General features: G+C 46.2%; 1 protein-coding gene across 4 annotated transcripts in view; it reads right to left on the bottom strand.

Annotated features, from left to right (window-relative positions):
• CACNA1H (calcium voltage-gated channel subunit alpha1 H) overlaps positions 1-19804 on the bottom strand; it is a 480991-nt gene that overhangs the window by 153666 nt on the left and 307521 nt on the right. For all 4 annotated transcript variants that reach the window (XM_038418997.2, XM_038419000.2, XM_038418999.2 and 1 more), the window contains exon 7: positions 9993-10305. In XM_038418997.2, the coding sequence (XP_038274925.1) occupies positions 9993-10305 (313 nt within the window). The remainder of the gene's footprint in view (positions 1-9992; positions 10306-19804) is intronic.

The following is a 19804-nucleotide window of genomic DNA, read 5'->3' as shown; positions in this document are numbered from 1 at the left end:
ACCTTCTCTTTCTTGATTCTACTCCAATGAGTGGCTCCCCATGGAAAAGGAGTTTCTAATTTCAAAGTGAACTCAGTTTAAAAGCAAAACTGGGAACTACTACTCTGGAGAAAAAGAAAAAAATTAACATGCTGCCTTAGGGCCTGATTCATAGCCCATTGCAGTCAATGGAAAGACTCACATTGACTTCAATGGGTACATTTGATCAAGCTTCCCTCTCACTCTTGGTCTCAGTGAGGATCAAAGTCTGCTATGTAGTGCCAGCTAACAGAGTCAGCCCTTAAGTTGAAGCTGTAGAGGCTTGTGCTTTTACTGTTGAAAGCCTTGAGTTTGATGCCTGCTGATGACCTTAGCGTTTGATGTATACAGCCATGGCTCCAGCAAACATGGTTCATACACTGCAGGCTCTCTCTGATAAACAAGTGGTTATCAGGTCAATGTACCATGGTCCGAGTTAAGGACACATAAGTTAAGGACACACTCCCCCCCTGCCCCACCTTTGCAGTGAAGACAACCAACACCACTCCCTCCTTTCCAGGTGGCTTCTACAACTAAGGGCAGGATTTTAGCCTGTACATTTTGATTTCAAAATAGCAGACCCTGTCCCTTTAAAACAAATGCCCCTGACTCTCCCTTTGCTGTTGAACCTGATAGCAGCCATGGTCAGCGAGTCTGAGGACCTATCAACTTTGGTGGCAAGGATCAGAAAATGATGCCTTTGAATGAAATTATCTAACCCCAGCAGCAACTTCTGTAATGATGAGGATGTTATCTGACTTCCTATCCATTCTACACTAAATAATACAAAACCCTTATCTCCCAAGTATCACCAATTTTAGATGAATGCCGGCTATAACAACAAATCATATCTCAGTATATATTAATGAGGTCTGATTTACCATGATAATTATCCTTGGTCTTCATTGTTTTTGTAAAGTACTTTATGCACAGGGAATGTATTTAACTGAGAACCATAAACCAGTCTGAAAAGGTATCAAAGCTGAAAGGCAAAGTGTTCACAGAGCAATTCCCTTACCAAGAAAAATGGAATCCAAGCCAATATGGAACCCACAGAAGAGCCTCACTTTGACTACAGCTACACAGCAAAAACTGTGTATGCCACATGGGCTAGAATACTCCCCAAACTCTGAATTAACTCCTCCCCCACAATGCATGACAAGTGGGATGCCTGCAAAATTACTCTGATTACTGGTAGAGTATTGTGCAGCCTTTATTACTTCCAAGGAAAGCAGTGCTCAAAACTCTGCACACCATGTCCTCAACTGGAGCTCATCTAGGCTGAAAATCGTTAACATGGACTAGCATGATGGACTTTTGGATCTTCTTGAGAATGGCTCTAGAAGTGTTGCATCAGAGTTGCTGCAGGTTTTGCTTTGAACGGGATGGGATGATGTTGGAAGTTTTTAAGAAGTTAGAGAAACATCTGTCAGGGATAGCCTAAGTATACTTAATCCTGCCTCAGCATCAGGGGAGGGAGGGTGATGAACGAGATGACCTCTTGAGGTCCTTTCCAGGCTTCCATTTCTATGAGTCTATGTTGCTTCCACTCCAGCATAACTGGAAGGATCCCCAAGGAAGAGAATGTTTCTCAAGGAAATTTTTAAGTCAGCGTGTGTACCACCCAAGTTGGTTTCCCTTTGAGGTGGGCAGCAGGGGCCAGTAAAATTAAGCTGGAACACTACATTAGAGCTGGGTGAAAGTTTTCGGTCAAAAAGTTTTGGCAAAAAATGCAGAAATTAAAATTGCAAATTTAAGTTGGTTTCATTAAACCTTTTTTTTTTATACCCTCCCAGCCACTCTCGCCCCCTCAAAAAAAAAAAAACCCTAAACATTTTGCTTCAACATTTTTGAAACGAAACATTTTGATTTTTTGGTTTGAAATGACTTTCCTCTAATGATTTCAAACTTTCCTTTAATGTTATTTTAAAAATTCAGAACCATTTAAAACTGGTTGAAATCAGAACAATTCAATTTTGTGGAAATGAACCATTTTGTTCACCCCAAACAGATTTTTTCCCAACTTTTTGATTTACTGAAAAATTTGAAAAGTTTTGATTTTGTTCTGACCCGACAAATTTTTTTTTTTTTGACTTTTCAATGTTGCCAACAGACTGAAAATCCATTATTCGCCCGGCTGTACATTGCACAAAAACTTTTGCAATGATGGAGCAAGTGAACCCTCCCGCCCCCCCAGCTTCAGGAAGTGTCTGAAGTCTGAACCCAGATCTGACTCAGAATTTTCTTGGCTGACCCATTTAACACACTGCCCCAAATACCCTGGATCCAAACCCAGTCAGATCCAGAGGTGTTTGCATTCCAGAGCTGCACTGTGTCTCTTGGGCTTCCCATCAGAATTTATAGGAAGTGATATAAAGCATTAATAATTCTTTGCATTTTAGTAACTCATAAAATGTCCCAGCTACTTTCCAGACAAGCCAGAGGACACAGGTAACTTCTCCACTTGCAGACAGAGAGGGAATTTCAGAAGATAGAATTCCACATATAACTTTCTGGCTCTGGAAAGAAGCTTTGGCTGTCTTTTGCTGTCACACTTGCTTGAGCACTATGCCAGCATGCTGGGACTGTACCTGAAGCAGCTAATTGCTTAGTGAGAAATGCAGGAGCTACGTAGCAGAGCAGCTATGTAGCAGAGGAACACATCCTCATCAGCCCTCTGAAAAGGAGCAAAAGCCTCCCACTATATTGGCCTGACGCTGCTCTCACTCCAATCAGTGCCAAAACTCTCATTTGCTTCAAGCGAAACAGGATTGGGCAGTGTAAATGGCCTTATGTAACCCCTGCAGTTAACTCCCCTCTGTTCTGACAGGGGTTTATTAGGGTGCACTAAGGCAGGGTGGCCCCTTACACAGTGGACTCGGGGAATGTTGCCTTAGTAGTCAGAGCTGGGAGTTGGGAGGCAGGACTTTCGGGTTCCATTTCTTACTTTTCCACTGACTCGCTGCGGGCCTTGGGCTGGTTTATGACCTGGTTTTTTAAAGGTGCGATGCTCTCGCAGCTTTCTGTGAATCCTACGGGAGCAGCAGGCGCTTCGCATCTTTGAGACTCACGTCATTCAACCGCGTTGTGCCTCAGTTTCCCCATGGGGATAATGATATCTGCCTTAAAGGGGCATTTGGTGACCCAGATGAAAGGCACAACAGAAGGACTAAATAGCAGGAGTACATTCTTCTTGAGCACAAATGCCGTTTCCATTGAAAATCTACTTCCTCCTGACGGTGTATTTCATTCAGAGAAATCTCCTCCACACAGGAATGAATGAGGGGCAGTTGGCATCACATTCCCCCCTCCCAATCTGCTCCCTCTTATTACGTGTTTTCCTGAGCAGGGCGATATTTATTGGGTGCGTTTATCACGTTCACCTTCCTTGCTGTAACCTACTGCTGGCTGCAGTAGGACCAGCGGCAGCCAGAAGCTCTCCACTGCCTAGGCGGGTGATCAAGATAACACACACAACTCTCGTGGTCGCTGACAGCTCCTTTAATACCACTCAGTATTTCAGGCATTTTTCTCTGAGAAGGTGATTCTGCATTTCCTTTCTTGGGCATTCTTGTCACGCTGTTTGCTTGCCAAGCCTCTCTTGCACACTATCGGGGTTTTTTTTCAGTGACAGCAGAAGTGTACGTAACAGCCTCCACAGAGAACTTCCTCACTGGAGCCTTCTGACGAAGGACCAGATGTGTGCTGCTTATCCGACTTGATTAACTCTTCTTCTTGGAGAAATGGGGCATGAAAAGCGATATGCCCTTGTGTTTGAGATGGGCCTGAAACCAAAATGCTCCCGAAGTTTAAGGTATGGACCCCAGTCTCACAGCCTGACTAATTTCCATATGGCCTTCCAACTGTAAAAGCCCCTAAATGGTATGTAAACTTCTCCCAGGACTGAAATGCAGCTACCTCTGGGGTGGAACACATCACGTAAGAGGGGCACAGAGAAAGTCACAAACAACAGTGACAGAGTGGCCTCCCAATGCCCTTCCTTAACTAGACAGAACACTCCCTTCCGGTGTTGAACTAAATCCCTACAATGATGCTTGAAAAATTTACCCTTTCAAGTTTCATCAGAGATTCAAGGACATATTGAAACAGATTGTCCCCTACATTTCTTCATCAGTTCCTACTTAGAACTGATGTCACGGTCACCCCAACAACTGCCTGTATAATTTTGCCCAGAGTATACCTTCTGTCAGAAGGATCCATTGTGGGCCCTGCCCTTCGTAGCTTGAGATGGAAAATGAAATGATACAAACAAAGCAGCCTGAATCATCTCTCCTCTCCCTGCACAATATCTCATAGCAACACTCCGGGCTCCCTTGACACAGCCGGCTTTTATTTAGCTTAGGCCCTGCAGTACTGTAATTTCTGGTGTAAAATGGTGGCAGTGTTTTGATGTCCTGTGAAACAGGATCTGTAATTCAGATTACATTAGACTTTGCTTAGGTGGGTAATTCATCATTTGTAGTACAACAATACCCATAATTACAACTCTTACTGTTGCTACTGAAATTCATGTGCAATAAAGGGATCTTAATATCATGCCAAACCTCACAGTTAATTTAGGTTCCATCTCCTTTCATTTATTCGGTAGTAAGATAATTAGATCACATAATTCGCCACTGAATGTGCTTTCGTAACAAATACATACATGAATTAGCCTATTACACAACAAATGAAGGGAATCAAAACATGAATAATTTGTAGGATTACATAAGGAATTATTATCCTTGCATACACATGGATGCAGCTGTAGTCCTTATGTCTTTCGTGAATTTATTATCAGCACGGTCTTGCGTCTTCTTGCTGAAGTTCCTTGGGCCCAGATTTTTAACGGCGTTTAGGCTTGCTCCCCTCCACGTTGCAAAGTCTGACCCGACCGATTTAGGAGTTTAAGGATCATTTTCTAAAATTGCTTTAGGCACTGGGACCTAGATCCTCAAAGGGATTCAGCAGCATAACCTCCATTTCAGGTGCCTGAACACCTTTTGGTAACTAGGCATTGGGAGCCTACATCCCACTGACTTTCCATGGTACGTCTACCTGGCACGCTCCTGATGGGTGCATGCAGACAATGTACACTGCAAACCCCCCTAGCATGGGTATGAATAATGTGCCAGCGATGCCCCTCTGCCATGTACATTGGCCAAACTGGGCAGTCTCTATGCAAAAGAATAAATGGACACAAATCTGACATCAGGAATCATAACATTCAAAAACTGGTAGGAGAACACTTCAATCTCTTAATAACAGACCTAAAAATGGCAATTCTTCAACAACAAAAACTTCCAAAACAGACTCCAACGTGAAGCTGCAGAACTGGAATTAATTTGCAAACTGGATACCATCAGATTAGGCCTGAACAGAGACTGGGAGTGGTTGGATCATTACAAAACCTGAACTTAATTTCCCCAATACTAATTTCTGCCTACTGTTACTCATACCTTCTTGTCAACAGTCTGTAATGGGCCACCCTCTTACCACTTCAAAAGTTATTTTTCCTCCCTTAGTATCCTGCTGTTAATTGATTTATCTCGTTAGACTGACCTCACACTTGGTAAGGCAACCCACATCCTTTAATGTATTTATAACTGCTCCTGTATTTCCACTCCATGCATCTGATGAAGTAGGTTCTAGCCCATGAAAGCTTATGCCCAAATAAATTTGTTAGTTTCTAAGGTGCCGCAAGGTCTCCTCGTTATTAGTGCAAACAGTGAGGCTCTGACTACGTGAGTAAAGACACACCTGAACCCTGTGGGTATATACCCTACATGGCACTCTAGATCCCCAAGCAGCGTCTCCCACATTTACACTGCATTTTTAGCAGTATAGTGTCCTGCTGCATCCCTGCTGCTGGAGGCTTTCCCTGCCACAGAGAAAGGCTCCAGCAGGAAGGAAGCAGTGGGGAAAGGTTCCCGCAGCACCTTTCCTGCTGCCTCCCCCCTGCCAGAGCGTTTCACTGGCACATGTAGCTACGCGCTGCAGCGTGGATGCAGTTGGCTTTTCACTGCAGCACATAGCTGCACATACCCTACACACCGCCGCCAGTGGTAGAAGTGCAGTAGACGTCACCAAGAGACTTGGGGCACATCAACGCTTTGAGGGGTGTGTGTGTGTGTGTGTGTGCGGGGGGGGGGGGTGATTCCCAGCTCCAGGAGACAAACCAGCAGTTAGCTCTGCTGGAGCTAGCGCAGTGAAAACGGAGAGTAACCACAGCAGCGCAAACAGCAGAAGGGGTTAGCGGCACTGAGTTTGTACCAAGGGTTCCAGACAGATACGTACTTGGAGTGGTTAGTCCCTCCCTCTGCGGCTACCTTCTCCTATACTAAGTGCCTAAGTCATTTTTGGAAATGAGCCTAAGTCAGCTTGGCATTGCACTCTGAGTGGAGCAACATCAACATACTGTTTAAAACGCGGACCTTACTTATTGATCTGCTTGGGATGTTGACCTTGCTTTCATGTTGTTACATAGGCTTTCCAAAACCTTCAAAGCATGCATAGGTATCTCTTGGCTACCTTATGCAATGCTGGCACCTCTAGCACAGAGCAGAGCAGCTTTCGAACACCACTATACTACAAACCAGAGTAGGGTGAAGGATGAAGAATACAGGATCCAACTGAGTCTTCAGATTGGCATGATCCCAATTGGAATTTGGCCAGACCTCAGGGTTACCCCTCCACTCTCACTGTTGCAAAAAGCACAGTTATTGGCCAGAAGTGAGCAGGACCTTGGATCTGTCTCATCCAAAAGATAACACATCTGGCGGCAGAACACCTGCTACGCAGTATACTGGGACAATGATAGGGAAGTGCATGGCCTTTTAAAACCATCAACCCTACCTCCTGCAGCCCTCAGGACCTTCCTTGGAGGTCTGACCTGGACCATCCTGATTAGCTGGTGAAATCTAATGAGAATTTAATGGTCTCTGCTTTCCAGCAATTGTTTTGATTGAGTACCTAACAACTCAGATAATACTTATTATCCATATTCTCATAGCCCTGTTAAGCAGTCACCTCAATGCCCAAGTTCATCTTTGCCCATGAAGTAACTTTGTTTTCTATTTCTAAAAGCTCAAAATTAAGGCACTAAGTGGAAAAAATATATAAGAAGAGGCTGGGGATAGTATTCTGATGGCCAAAGCAACAATCCTGAAACCAAACACAAATCTCCCGGCATCTGAAAGCAGGACGTTATAATGATCTATGTTCCCAATATCGGCCTTCTGTCTTCCTGAAGGAATCAATTCAAGTCGTGGGAGTATTCTGCTCTAAGGATACATTTTCTTCCTGGGGTGAATTCTACACATTTCATCTGGGCTAGAGTTTGCCCCAGAGACAAAGTGAAATGAATAACTTGTTTCCCAGGAGCCTAGAAAGCAGCATTGCCTCCTCAACACACATTTGACCATTTTTAACTGCCCAGGCATGGGACTTCTGCAGTGAATAGGACTTTACCCTTTTTCTGTAATGATACCACCTGCCTAGAGACCAGAGGCCCTAAGAGATCACTTGTGCCATATCAATCAGGCTCTGATAAAATGCTTATCCACCTGTTGGAAAAGGATGCCAAATGGGACAGTGCATCAATGGACACATTCTTATCTTTAATTCCCCCTTTCTTCCATGCACCACCAGCACCAATCAAGAATATGAAAAGTCTTGGAGGCCGCTCCTATTTTGATACATTAATGCCAAGTGGGTACCAATGCATTTGCAATAGTGGATGCCTGGGACCCATCTAAACCTGTCTGGATGCCACTGGGACAGCACTTGAAAGCAAACAAAATATGCGCATTGGGCTATCTTCCTTGGGAGCTGGGCTTCTTAGAACGCGAAGGGAATAGAAGAATAGAGGGAAATTTAGAAAAGAAAATCACACCAATTACAAATGCCACCAGGTAATTATTAGTAATTCACATAATTAAAAGGAAGAAAAAACTAGTGGCAGAACCTGAAAAGCACTGATGATGGGAACTAACGACCATACCATCGGGACATTCCTGCATATTAGAAAGTGAAAGAACCAGATCATGTGAGAAAAGAAAGCACAAACTTTGCAACAAAGTTCACCTATTAATGAGTATCTGGGTCAATCCTTCAACACGCCAGCCTTACCTTTCCCCTACTTTTCCTTCTCTCTCTTTTCTTCTCCCTCTCTGCTTACCCAATTTAACTCTCGCTTATGTAATTCACCAAACTACAAAGCAGCGGCTAAAAACAACTGCATGTCACGCCCATCTTCATTTAGGTCTTACTGCAACAATCTCACCCCTTCAGCAACACATATGTATTATTTACCACATTGCACAGCCATGTAATATATATGCCAAAATGCTACTCACAGTGAAGGGGAACAAAACATGTCGGTAAAAGTCCTCAAAAGGGGAAGAGCAGAAGCTGTGAAGACATCACAGCTACAACTCTGTAGGCTTAGGGCTCTGGAGACTTTCAAAGGACAGACAGCACAGAAACTGCTTTCTAGGTAAGTTTTCGCTAGGAAAAAGGGTGTGTTAGCTCATGCTTGCTAACGTGCGGTAACTAACACTAGGCCAAATCCCAGTGAAGAGAAGACCTGCTAGCTTTGTTGTGGGTTAGCAGGTCAAGTCAAAAACTATGGGGGAGTTTGGGGTTCATCTTGACCTGCTAAAGTGTGAAAACTACAAACTAGGATTTTACCTTGTGTTAGTTACCACGTTAGCTAACACAAGATAAGCACACACCATTTTTCCTAGGGAAGACAAGGCCTCTATGATAAGCTGATCAGATGATTCCTGCCTGGTAATCTACTTAGACGTCACTGCTGTTGGGATCGGAAGTGACTCCTCCTTTGGGCTGATCTACACAAAAAGCTGCACCAGTTTAACTAAAGGTTCAGTTCAGTTAAAGTGGTGTAACTTTGTGCATGTGTAATGCACTCACAAGTGTGTGTTCAAAGTCTGCTTTTGTGTTGATGCACAGAGAAGAAGAGTTGCTACAGCCCCTCAAATTGTAGCAAGCTCATGTTTTAGCTCTGAAGGTCCCTGTTACAATCCTGGCCAGGCCAGCCAGAAGGCGCATGTCACAGATGGAGTTGCATACTTTGGTTTAAACCAGACTTGCTTCAGTTCAGCTTGCACATGTAAGCCAAGTTTACGCTTATGTACTCTGTCCATACACAAAGTTGCACCACTTTAGTACAGCAGTGCAACTTGTGTGTAGAAAAACCATGTTCCTTCCATACCTCTTATATAGGGAACAGCTTCAGCCAGACTCTTCTTACCTTATTCCCCAGGTGGGCAGGTCTTCACAGAAACTCACACCAAAGAACTAACCTATTTCTTGTTTCAGAATATATGTGTATTATAGTTTGATATTCCTAAATCAAAACAGAACACTCATTTTGGAAAAAACAATGCCCATACACGGATGCACACTGAAACAACACAAGGTGGGAATTAAAAGTTAAAGTTGGTGTGTAGACTATCCCTAAGCCACAACGGTCTCCTGACCATAAATTTTACTATCTATTGCTCTTGACCTCAGGGAACAGTGCACCAAGGACTTGATTATCTGTTACATTATACCTTGGGTAGCCATTTAAACATCTATGGTAAATATAACACACTCCCATTCTGACCTGATTGCACTTTGCACTGGTGTAAATGACTGCACAAGGAGAACATCTAAATATACAGTTTCAGTTTGCAGCCACTCAACCTTGTTATGCCTCTGTCTGCTAGAGGAAAAACCCTTCTACTATCAGAAATCTTCACTTGCTTTTCTAAAATGTATTGAAAAATGTCATAGTTTACCTCTCTCCAAACAGCACAGAGTTTATTCTTTGGTTCATTTACCTGACACATCCCATCTATTTACCAGTTTCATTCTATTGCAGGCATATTCCTTTTTCAACTAACATTTGTCAAAACCCTTCAAGCAACATGGGAAAAAAGACAAAGCAAACAGTTGCAAAATCCTACCTGAAAAATAGCTATCCAAGCATAGCCAATGTTATCAAAATTAATAGCTCCATTGTGCGGGTTTACATCCCCTGCCTTGCATACGTTGTAATATTGGTTCCAGTTTATGCAGGCGCTCCTGTTGCTGAAATCTGGGTTATACAGATTTTGGTTGTAGAAGTCCATGCTCAAGGTGCACTCCACCCTGTACTCCTTCCTGTTTGGGATATTGGAGCATTTCTGCATGCCGTTATCCCGATGGGACGAGCAGATGAATGGATTCTCCTCCCCTTCTGGCTGGTAATACAGCTGCCGTAAAGTAAAGTTGTATGTCCTAACGGGAAAAAAGCAGATGAGAGAGAGAGAGAGTCAGTGTCTTATACCATCATTTTTTTCATCAGAAGGATATGCCGTGGCCTGGTAGATCCTGATTTTGACACGGGATTTAGAATTGCTTTTCTCCTCAGACTCCCGAAGTGAGTTAAAACAAGGTATGGATGGATCACAGGGAAAGAGTGGCAGAACCTCACCTTAAAAAAAAAATCTGAGTGGACAGGAGTTAAGAGTGTTATTCTAAACCAGCGGTCTTGGGACTGTAGTGAATACAGTGAGGAAAGGGAGTGTAAGCCTAAGGTTAGTAGAACTCGAGTTAGCAGACCCTGTTAACCTAGGGCTTGAGTGCCTACATGCATTTGTAAGCCCAGGTTAGGAATTGTTGAATCCTGGGTCCCAACCTGGGGTTCCAGTGCCTACACTGCATTCTGCGGGCCCGAGTCCAACCACTCATACTCCAGACTTCCTAGCACCCTCCCAAAACATGGCCACTCTAGTCCTTTGTCCACCGTGTAATATGGCTAAAGTTGACTGTCCACCAAATTGACTTTCCAGAGGACAAAGAAAGTTGGCCCATAGGATTGTGGGATACTTTTGGCAGACTCCCAGAGTGCCAGTCCAATGGGGTTGCATCAACATTGCAAAGCAATACGGCTTGAATCCTGGATCTTGGCTTGATTCAAGCTTGGATCCTCCCCATGGGATCCTGGGACCAAGCCCTGGTTTAACATGATTTGTGTGTAGATGAAAGCAAGGGTTTGGCTTGAGCCTGAGTTTGAACCCTGGGCTTACACTAAAGTGTGGACATACTCTCTAACTCCAGACGATGGAAAGAGTGTCTAGGGCTGAGTCATTTCTTGGAATAGCAGAAACTGATGGACCAGGACAACAACACCGTAATGATGGAGGAAAGAACAAACCCCCTTCCCCCCCAAAATGCTTACAAGCATTTCCAAATTCTCAAATATGTATAGACTCAATCCTGCTCCTACTGAAATCAGTGGGACCCTTGCCACAGACATCATCAGGAGTAGCATCAGCGAGACAAGACGACAAACAGCATTCCTGGGACAGAGGGCTAGTTCATCCTGGAATCATCTCTCTGGGGAAAGGCTCAAATTCTTATTGCCTGCAGCGTTTAAAGGCAGAATGGCCAAAGCATGGGAGAACGTACTCCGGAGGTGTGGGTGAACTAGAAGACCTAATAAATCTTCTCCATCCCTACTTTTTTATGACTGGATTTTATTAGATACCCATAGTGCATCAGACCGTGCACACTGACAGTCTGCCTTTTAATATCGGATCACAGTAGGAGTCCACTGGCAAATATGGATGACTAATAGATGGAGAACTCTAAGAGTCTGCTCTGAAGACCTGAGGAGTGGGCAGGGCCTGAATTCTTGCTTACAATAGGTTTCAGAGTAGCAGCCGTGTTAGTCTGTATTCGCAAAAAGAAAAGGAGTACTTGTGGCACCTTAGAGACTAACAAATTTGAATCCGATGAAGTGAGCTGTAGCTCACGAAAGCTTATGCTCAAATAAATTTGTTAGTCTCTAAAGGTGCCACAAGTACTGCTTTTCTTTTTGCTTACAATAGGAAACTGAAAAGCCTGAGATTTCTATCTCAGCCACTCCATGCCCAACCACCCACAGACACAGAGTTTTTCTTTGGGATAAGACAGACAATGGACTCCAGATTTCTTAACTCCTCCTTTCTATGAACCCAGACAATAACCAGATCTCCACAATGGTCTTCTTTGGAGCTGTCTTCCTGTTCATTCTCTGTTCTATTCACTGGCTGCCCTATTGGATGCTCAGATTTTAGTGACTGTCCCAATGGCCTGTGAAATCCCCCAAAAGTCTGAATTTAATGCTCAAAGTTTGAGGTTAAGAAACAGTTATGCCCTCCTGGCCTAGCGCCTTTCATCCAGCCCTCATCTTTCAAATGCTTCCATGCTTATTAAAGTGCAGAAGTCAGTAATTAACTGAGAAAGATGTAGGATAACAGGGATTAAACAGCGTACAGCTCTCCCTCAGTAAAGGCCTCTTACAGAGTGTCAGTTCTGGGATCCTGCGCAGAGATGTAGTTAAATCTGCTGATTCTTCCTCACAGCCAGACCAGGTGGGTCCTATTAGTTGCAGCAGCCAAGAAATGTAAAAAGGCTTGGAGTCTCCCTCTTGGGCAGAGGCAACACAGAGCAGGGGCAGGAAGGTTCTGCAACCCTAGAAACAACTAAGTTGGAGAGGAAGCTTATGTTCTGTGATCCGTAAGAACACAGGAAAACACTGGGATCGGGGAAGAGCTTTGGCCACTAATAGGGCTAATGTGCGTGTGTACTACGTTGAGTGTAAGCCTATTCAACGAGCCTAATACAACTTCCATTGAAGCTAGAGGGAGTTATACCATTCATTTCCAGGGGAGCTGGATCAAGCCCTAAACCAGCGGCACTGTTCCTAGATCAAAACTTAAGTCACTTCCCTGCCCCAGCTGGGTTTGTTCCTGCCCCCTCTATACTCCACTCCTCCTCCAGCATTGCAATAGCTGCCTCCACTTTTTATCCAAACTACCAACCCAGCTACTGGGCTATCACACATTCCCTGCCCACCCCATGGTTCCATTCCTTGGAGTATCCTCAGAGCCAGAAGGTGTTCAGAGTCAATCTGATTATACTTATTCACTGGCAGAAAGAAACAGTGTTGCCATGACCCAGGATTAGTGACATTACGGAAACCAGCCAGGCTCGAGTCTGCAAACAGGGAGGGCAGTGGAATTATCATGCTAGCTGGCAAACATCAAAGGAGGATGAATGCTTGATGATCTGTTTATTTACCTTCTTAGAGACGTGAAAAAGCTGCATGTAAATGGTGTGATGTCCTGACCCTGAAATGCACCCCTACAAATGCCATAATCCCACTGTTTGGCCATTGTTTTAGCCAGTGGGTAGATGTGCCTTCAGTTCCTCACTCATCAGCTGTCTAGGGACCACAGACTCAGCCAGCCAGGGAACTGTCCTGGAGTCAGGAGGAATCGAGTCCAAGCATAGAAGCTGGACGGGGCAGAACTCTCAATTCTAGTAGCTTGGAGAGTTGAATTCCAACCCTCACACCCGGGGCCAGGCTATGGGGCTGCAGCACGGCTTTCCTGACAGGACCCCTCTGAGCTATGGGTAGGAATAGCCGCTGCAAGGGGGAGGCCTGCAGCTTACTGCATCCATATCCATACAGAACCTGTGCTCCCTGCCCTGGGCTTGTCCCATCATTGATCTCTGCACTGGCTTATGCAGGGCTGGTGTGGAGACCCTTCTCAGCACAGCAGGTGTAGAGGTGAACCGCCATGGCTCACACAGTGTAAACGCCTGCCGGCGCTGTAACAACCCCCTCATCCCTCTCCCAAATTAGCAGGTCCCCACCTGGGAGCCAGCGCAGTGTTCAGCGGGAGTGACCCCATTTGTGCCCCTCCTGTGAGGGAAGAGGCCGCAGGCCCCACAGAGAGAGGCGACGGCTGAGGTGTTCTCTCCTGTTCATTCAGAGGGCTTGTTAAGACTAGACTAGATTCCCCGAAGCAACATCCTTTGCCTCAATTAAGCAGCGACCCGGTGTCAGTCTCCCACCTGGCCTGGAACTCGTCTCTGAACCAGACTCATTAGTCTACAGCTTGGGAGATAACATTTTTAAAGAGCTGGAACCAGCGCCAGAGGTTCTCTCCACCTCGGGTCTCCAGCCGCCCCACCACCCTAACTCTGGCTGCAGGCGGGAACAGAACGTTCCCTAACGCTCGGCTGCTTGAACTCTTGCATACACAGGAGCCCCCTTTCCCGCATCACTTCCTCTTGTTACAGAAACCCTCGCACTTTTCCCTTTCAGGCTCGACAGTGAAATGTTCCCAGGTGCTGTTCAGCAGGTCAGGCCTGGGCAAGAAGCAGGGGGATTGCCTTGCATACCACAGCAAGTTATCACCTGAAAAGCTTGCCCACGGCAGCTTGGCTTTAATGAAATATTTAATCCTTGCTGCTCTCTGATAATTACTGGCCGTGGAAGGGATCCAGCTCTGCTACCCACTTGTCTATGCTGCTTTCTTTTTAAAATAAGTTGAAACACTGTGTTTGAATCAGTTGTTGAAATGGAAAGATTAACAATGCAGGCTGCAGTCAAGCGTAGCCAGGAGTATGGTTGTAGCTTCCTGCTGTCCCCCACACACCTCAACCTGACAGGCAGCCCCCAGTCCTGGCCTCTTCACACCCACAGAGCTTTATTGATGTCCCTGAACTCAGACCTGCAACCCCCTGCTTCCAGTCCTGGGCTTGTCCCACTGCTCTGCTGACGCTCCTCAATCCTGACCTGCAGCCCTCCTCTATTCCAGCCCTGGGCTCTCCCCACGAGCTCCACTGATGCCCCTCAATCTCAGCCTGTAGCTGTATGCCCTGGATCTCCCCTCTCCCTCAGCTCTGCCAAAGCCCCTTATTCCCACCTCACAGCCCCCCTGCTAGGTCACCCCAGGGTCCCTCTAGAACAGAGACGGTCAAACATGGCAGATCAGGCGCTGGACTCCTCCCACCTCCACAGCTGTGCTTTGAAGGGTCTAAGACGACATACCCTTGGAGAAGGAGTGGGCTGCCCTCCCGTGAAGGCTCTGGAAGATGCCCGTTTGTCAACCTGACCATTGCAACCGTCTCTTGAGGTAACGGCTGTTCTCCTGCAGCACAGTCGCTCTGAGGGGAGCAAGCAAGGAAGGAAACCAAGAAGAACACCAAACAATGTGTCTCTCCCCGTCCTTCCCTGTGGGGAAACCTCAGCTGGCTTTCCTTCGTTTCTTACGGACCACAGACCAACATGATTTTGCCAGGGCTACCTGCTTCCACCTCAGAAAGGCGGCCCTGAGAATTGTGCAGGAGCTCAATGGCGCTGACCTGTCAGAGGAAGTCGGAGGCCTATGAGACAGCCCAGACTGCTCTTCCAGGGCTTCCACTCCCCTCACATGACCCACTCCCCACAGCACCATCTCAGATTCCTGGTCATTTTGTCCCATCCAGCTCTGGCACCAGGAAGCCACGGCAGAGATGCAATTCCCTGTCCTTCCCTGTTCTCTGCCTACAAAAGTCTGCATCTGTTCTTCACTGCATGCCTTCCTGAGCTGTGGCTCCAGTGGTCTCATAATTAAGTGTGGGGGGGGGGGTTGCCAAAGGCTAAGGGGTTTCGCAGATGGGCAGGAAGCAAGATGGGGGTACATGCAGGTAAGAGAACCCAGTTATAGGTGCAGCATAGGGCCCCACAAAACCTAGGACTGGCCGAGTTTTGTCCCCAACAGCATCACAAATGTGGTTAGGATGGCTCTACCATAAGGCCTGCTAGTTAACTTCAGTTTTATGCTGCATCCTGCTGTTAATGGTTGCCACACCACTGTGATGTCATGTCGGTGTGTCACAAGCCCAACTTTGCCAGGTCAGGAAGTTGGGCCAGTCCATTAGTTCATCACATCTCCATGTCAACATAGTCAAGTTATTTTGTTGCTGCACTATGGTGCAACGTCATCCCATACTGCTGCATCAGCACAATACAAAGCCCCAACAATGCCATGTGCTGACAGATCACCACCACTTTTCCTGCAGGTGCAGTTATTGCAACATCAGACTCACGACACAGTCCCACAACATCACTCATTTTTTCCCTGCAGGATCAATTTTTAATAGGTATCAGCTAGCAACAGGTCCGAAACAAAACCGTGACTCCAAACTTCATGGCATGGGTCCACCTCCAGAAATGGCCTACAGCAGAAATTAACTAATTAGCAAACTCTAGAGAGAAGCATGGCCAAGAGCAGCCATTCTGTGGTTCCTCTGGAGTCTTCTTTCTTGCTGAAAGAGTCAAGTTTGCCTCACTAAAAGCAACTCCCCTCTTGGTGCACAGAACAAACTTCAGACAAATCCAATTTCCAATTAATCCATCTCCAGGCATGTCCCTGGGAAGAGAACACCGAGCTTTAACAAGGAGCGAATCAGCCATCTGAAACTCTTTCTGTTGTTGCAGAATTTAAAAAAAACCCCAAAAGCACATTACCGAGAGCTGTGTGCTTATCTCCCATCTGATTGAATTAGTCTGGGATTCAGTTTATGGTTCTGGAAGGCTAAGATAACTGGGAGCTTTAATTGCTGCATGGCCGGTGTGTGCCTTTTCACTAATCTTTACTTACACCTGTAATTTCTGGGGCAAAGCAACCGAGCGTCAGAGCCTTGGACTTATCACACTATTTGTCTAGCGCCCGTGCGGATCTACTAGTATAAGTAATGTTGAAGTGCTAGCGTAGACCAAGTACAGATACTTTACCATGGGTAAACACCGCAGTGGAATAAAAAAGGTTTAGCGTGAAAAGTGCTAGTGCAGACATGCAATCTGCTCTGTACAGCACCATGCACGTCTCTGGTGCAATGTAATAGATTAAATAAAACCAATCAATAGATAAAGAAAAAAGCAACAGGGCTCAATAGAACTTAGACTTAACTTTTCAGGGCAGGGGCTGGGTCCTTGTTTCAGTGAAGTGCATAGGGAACGTCTAGGTACTCGCTCATGAGAATTTAATTAAATCCTGTAAACACTGACATACTGCTTTACTTTTAACCTATCTTTTTAAGCCTTCACTTAAGTCCTTCTAAAAAGTTAGGGCACTCAGTAACTGTGTGTTCCAGGGATGGCACAAATTTCATAGGGCAGCACGGATGGTAGGATTTGCTCTGAACATCATTCACTGTGAAGTCTGTCTCCTCTGCCCCCCTGGTAATTGAAACACTTCTTAAACAAACATCCAATCAGCTTCATGGATCGGGAAATGGAGTGAGTCAAATGGATAATTTGCTATATAATGGTGAACTGAGCTAGTTACATGTCATTTCCCACCAGCCAGGTTTACCCTGCTCTATATGGGATTCTATGATTTTTCTGCTCAACTGCTGCCATAGCTGCTTGGAAAGTGGTGTTCTGCCTTTGACTCCTTCCACAACCCTGTTAGCTCTGTGAGTAATGCCCATCCATCTGCCACCTCCAGCACTAAAGTCCTTGCCAGCCAGACCGACCTTGGGGTGTAGAAAGGGAGGACTGGTGGGAACATCTTAAATAACAAAATCAGACCAGATGGCAACTGAGAACACGTCTGTGAGGTTTTCAGCAACTCTGGGTATATTTACTTATGGAATCCCAAAGTGCAGGGGAAGTTACAGCAAAGATTCTGAGATGTAGGCCTGAGGTAATGAGCATATTGCAACTAGAGGAACAGAACCGCAACGTTCAGCTCAATCTCCTCATGATTCCCAATTTCAGGAGCCTCGTGGAGCCATTAGCTAAGCAAGCAATAATGCGAACTACAAGAGATTATCTGGGGGTAGGAGTGGAGAAACTAGATTTTTCTGTTATAAAATAACAAAAATAGCTAGCTCTTCTCTGGCACTTTTCCTCAGTAGTTCTCAAAGCTCTTTACACAGGCAGACATTAGCGTTATCCCCATTGTACAGGTGTGGAAACTGAGGCTCAGCTATTAAGCAGTTAGCTCTAAGGTCCAGTTTAGAAGAGGTGTGTAGGGAAGATGTGCCCCTAGCATTCATCTCTGCAATTAAATCACTGCTTCAAGACAGGACTATCCATTGACCAAATCTCTGAGCCTGCACCAGCCATAATCTTGTCGGAGACTGTGCGGTTTAGCAGTTAAAACTCAAGGACCAAGCACCTGGAAAGTCCCAGCTAAACCAGTGGCTCCTGTGAAGTTTATTTTATTCATCCAAGTGGGCATTTTTGAGAGAAGCATCAGTAAACCAAGCTGGGAAATTGCTACCAACACCGCAGTAAACTGGAGTCTGCTTCTCTGAGCTGAAGTGGCCCAGGGGAAATAAATGACATCTCATTTATATGGAATCTAGGGCCTGGAATTAGACAGAAGCTTGGGGGCAGGGATCTCTCCCTTATTTGATTTACTTTCAGGATGGCACAAGCAGATGCAACATCAAACGGGGGTAAAGGGGCTCAGCACCTCTGAAAATCCAGCTGCTTATTGCATTTGGTAGAGATTTACGGGGCCTGTATGCCGGTGAAACAATTCAGCACAAAACTCTTTTTTCTTCATCCTGTATAATTTGCCTTTTCCATGGAGAAATAGCAAACAGACAAGCTCAGCCGTTCAGATCCCTTTTTTCCAGGGAGAACCTTAGAACAGCTCCACAATGGAGCTAGGACAACTCACATCAGCTGAGGATCTCCCTCTCCTTCTGTCTCAGGCCCCATCCATCAGATAAAACCCTGTTCCCCAGCTCAGGGGAGGGGTCTAGCCATCATCCCCAGGATCAGATATCAGTCTTCCCCCATCCCAGTCTCTCCCTTCCTGTTCTTGAAGCAGCTGGTTTTATGGCCCCTTCACTGGAGAGCGGAGTTAATAGGGATTGCTATTTACTCCTTATTTGCCAAGGCCACGGTGAGCTCTCCGTGCCCTGTCTCAGGGCCTCGCACTGGGCCCCATTTCTGACCCACGGGACGTGCCACACTATACAGAGCATCTGCATCTTGAATCGAAGAGACAGAGACGGCACATTAAACAGTGCATCTCCCCGACCTGCCTGAATTCCTCTTGCCCACCCACAAGCCTCTTTCGTTCCGAGGGAAATTGCCATCCAAAAACAGGCTGAAGAAAAGTCCGAGTGCTGTATTCCTCCTGTCTTTGTTATGTGATCGAATGCTACAACGTCACACCGAGAGAGGGAGATTTTTGTGAAGGGTTAAAACGTGCCGAGACACACCTGTATAAGTGTGTGAAGGTTTTTGGGGAGAGAGAGCAGGAGCTCATGGAGGTAGCTGAAGGATTGGGGGGGAGGAGAAGGAGGAGTAAATAAACCAAAACCCCACAAACCAGAAGAAAGTTTGCTTGGAACATAATCAGCAGTTGGGCCTTAGAGGAACAATACACACAGGCATGCACCCTGGGCATGCTGGAGGTTGTGTGTGGGTGGAAGCCACGTGGGTGCGTTAGATCCTGTGCTAATTATCCCTTCAACGTGGCCTTCTCAGGGAGTTTGATTTTTCAGCAGCCTGCTAGGCTACAAAATATCCAGGGAGAGGAGGACTGTCATCAGAGGTGAAAGTAAGCCGGTACGCCCCGGTACAGCGTACCGGTAAGAGCCAGTGCATCGTACCAGGACCGGCTTTCCGAGAGGGCAATTTAAAGCCCTGGGGTAGCGGCGGCGGGGATTTAAAGGGCCCCGGAGCTCCAGCCGCTGCTTCCCACCCCCGGGGCCCTTTAAATCCCTACCTGAGCCCTGCTGCCCGAGCCCTGGGATAGCAGCAGTGGGGGGGCTCTGGCGGGGATTTAAAGGGCCCCGGAGCTCCAGCCGCAGCTACTGCTCGGGGGCCCTTTAAATCCCCGCCAGAGCCCCGCAGCTGCTACCCCAGTGCTCGGGCAGCAGGGCTCAGGTGGGGATTTAAAGGGCCCCAGGGCCCTTTAAATCCCAGCCTGAGTCCTGCTGCTCGAGC

Source organism: Dermochelys coriacea, chromosome 10, assembly GCF_009764565.3.
Source record: "Dermochelys coriacea isolate rDerCor1 chromosome 10, rDerCor1.pri.v4, whole genome shotgun sequence".
In the NCBI taxonomy this organism is placed as follows: domain Eukaryota; kingdom Metazoa; phylum Chordata; order Testudines; family Dermochelyidae; genus Dermochelys; species Dermochelys coriacea.
Note: the sequence above shows the minus strand (reverse complement) of the source record. Positions and strands in the feature narration are given on the sequence as shown.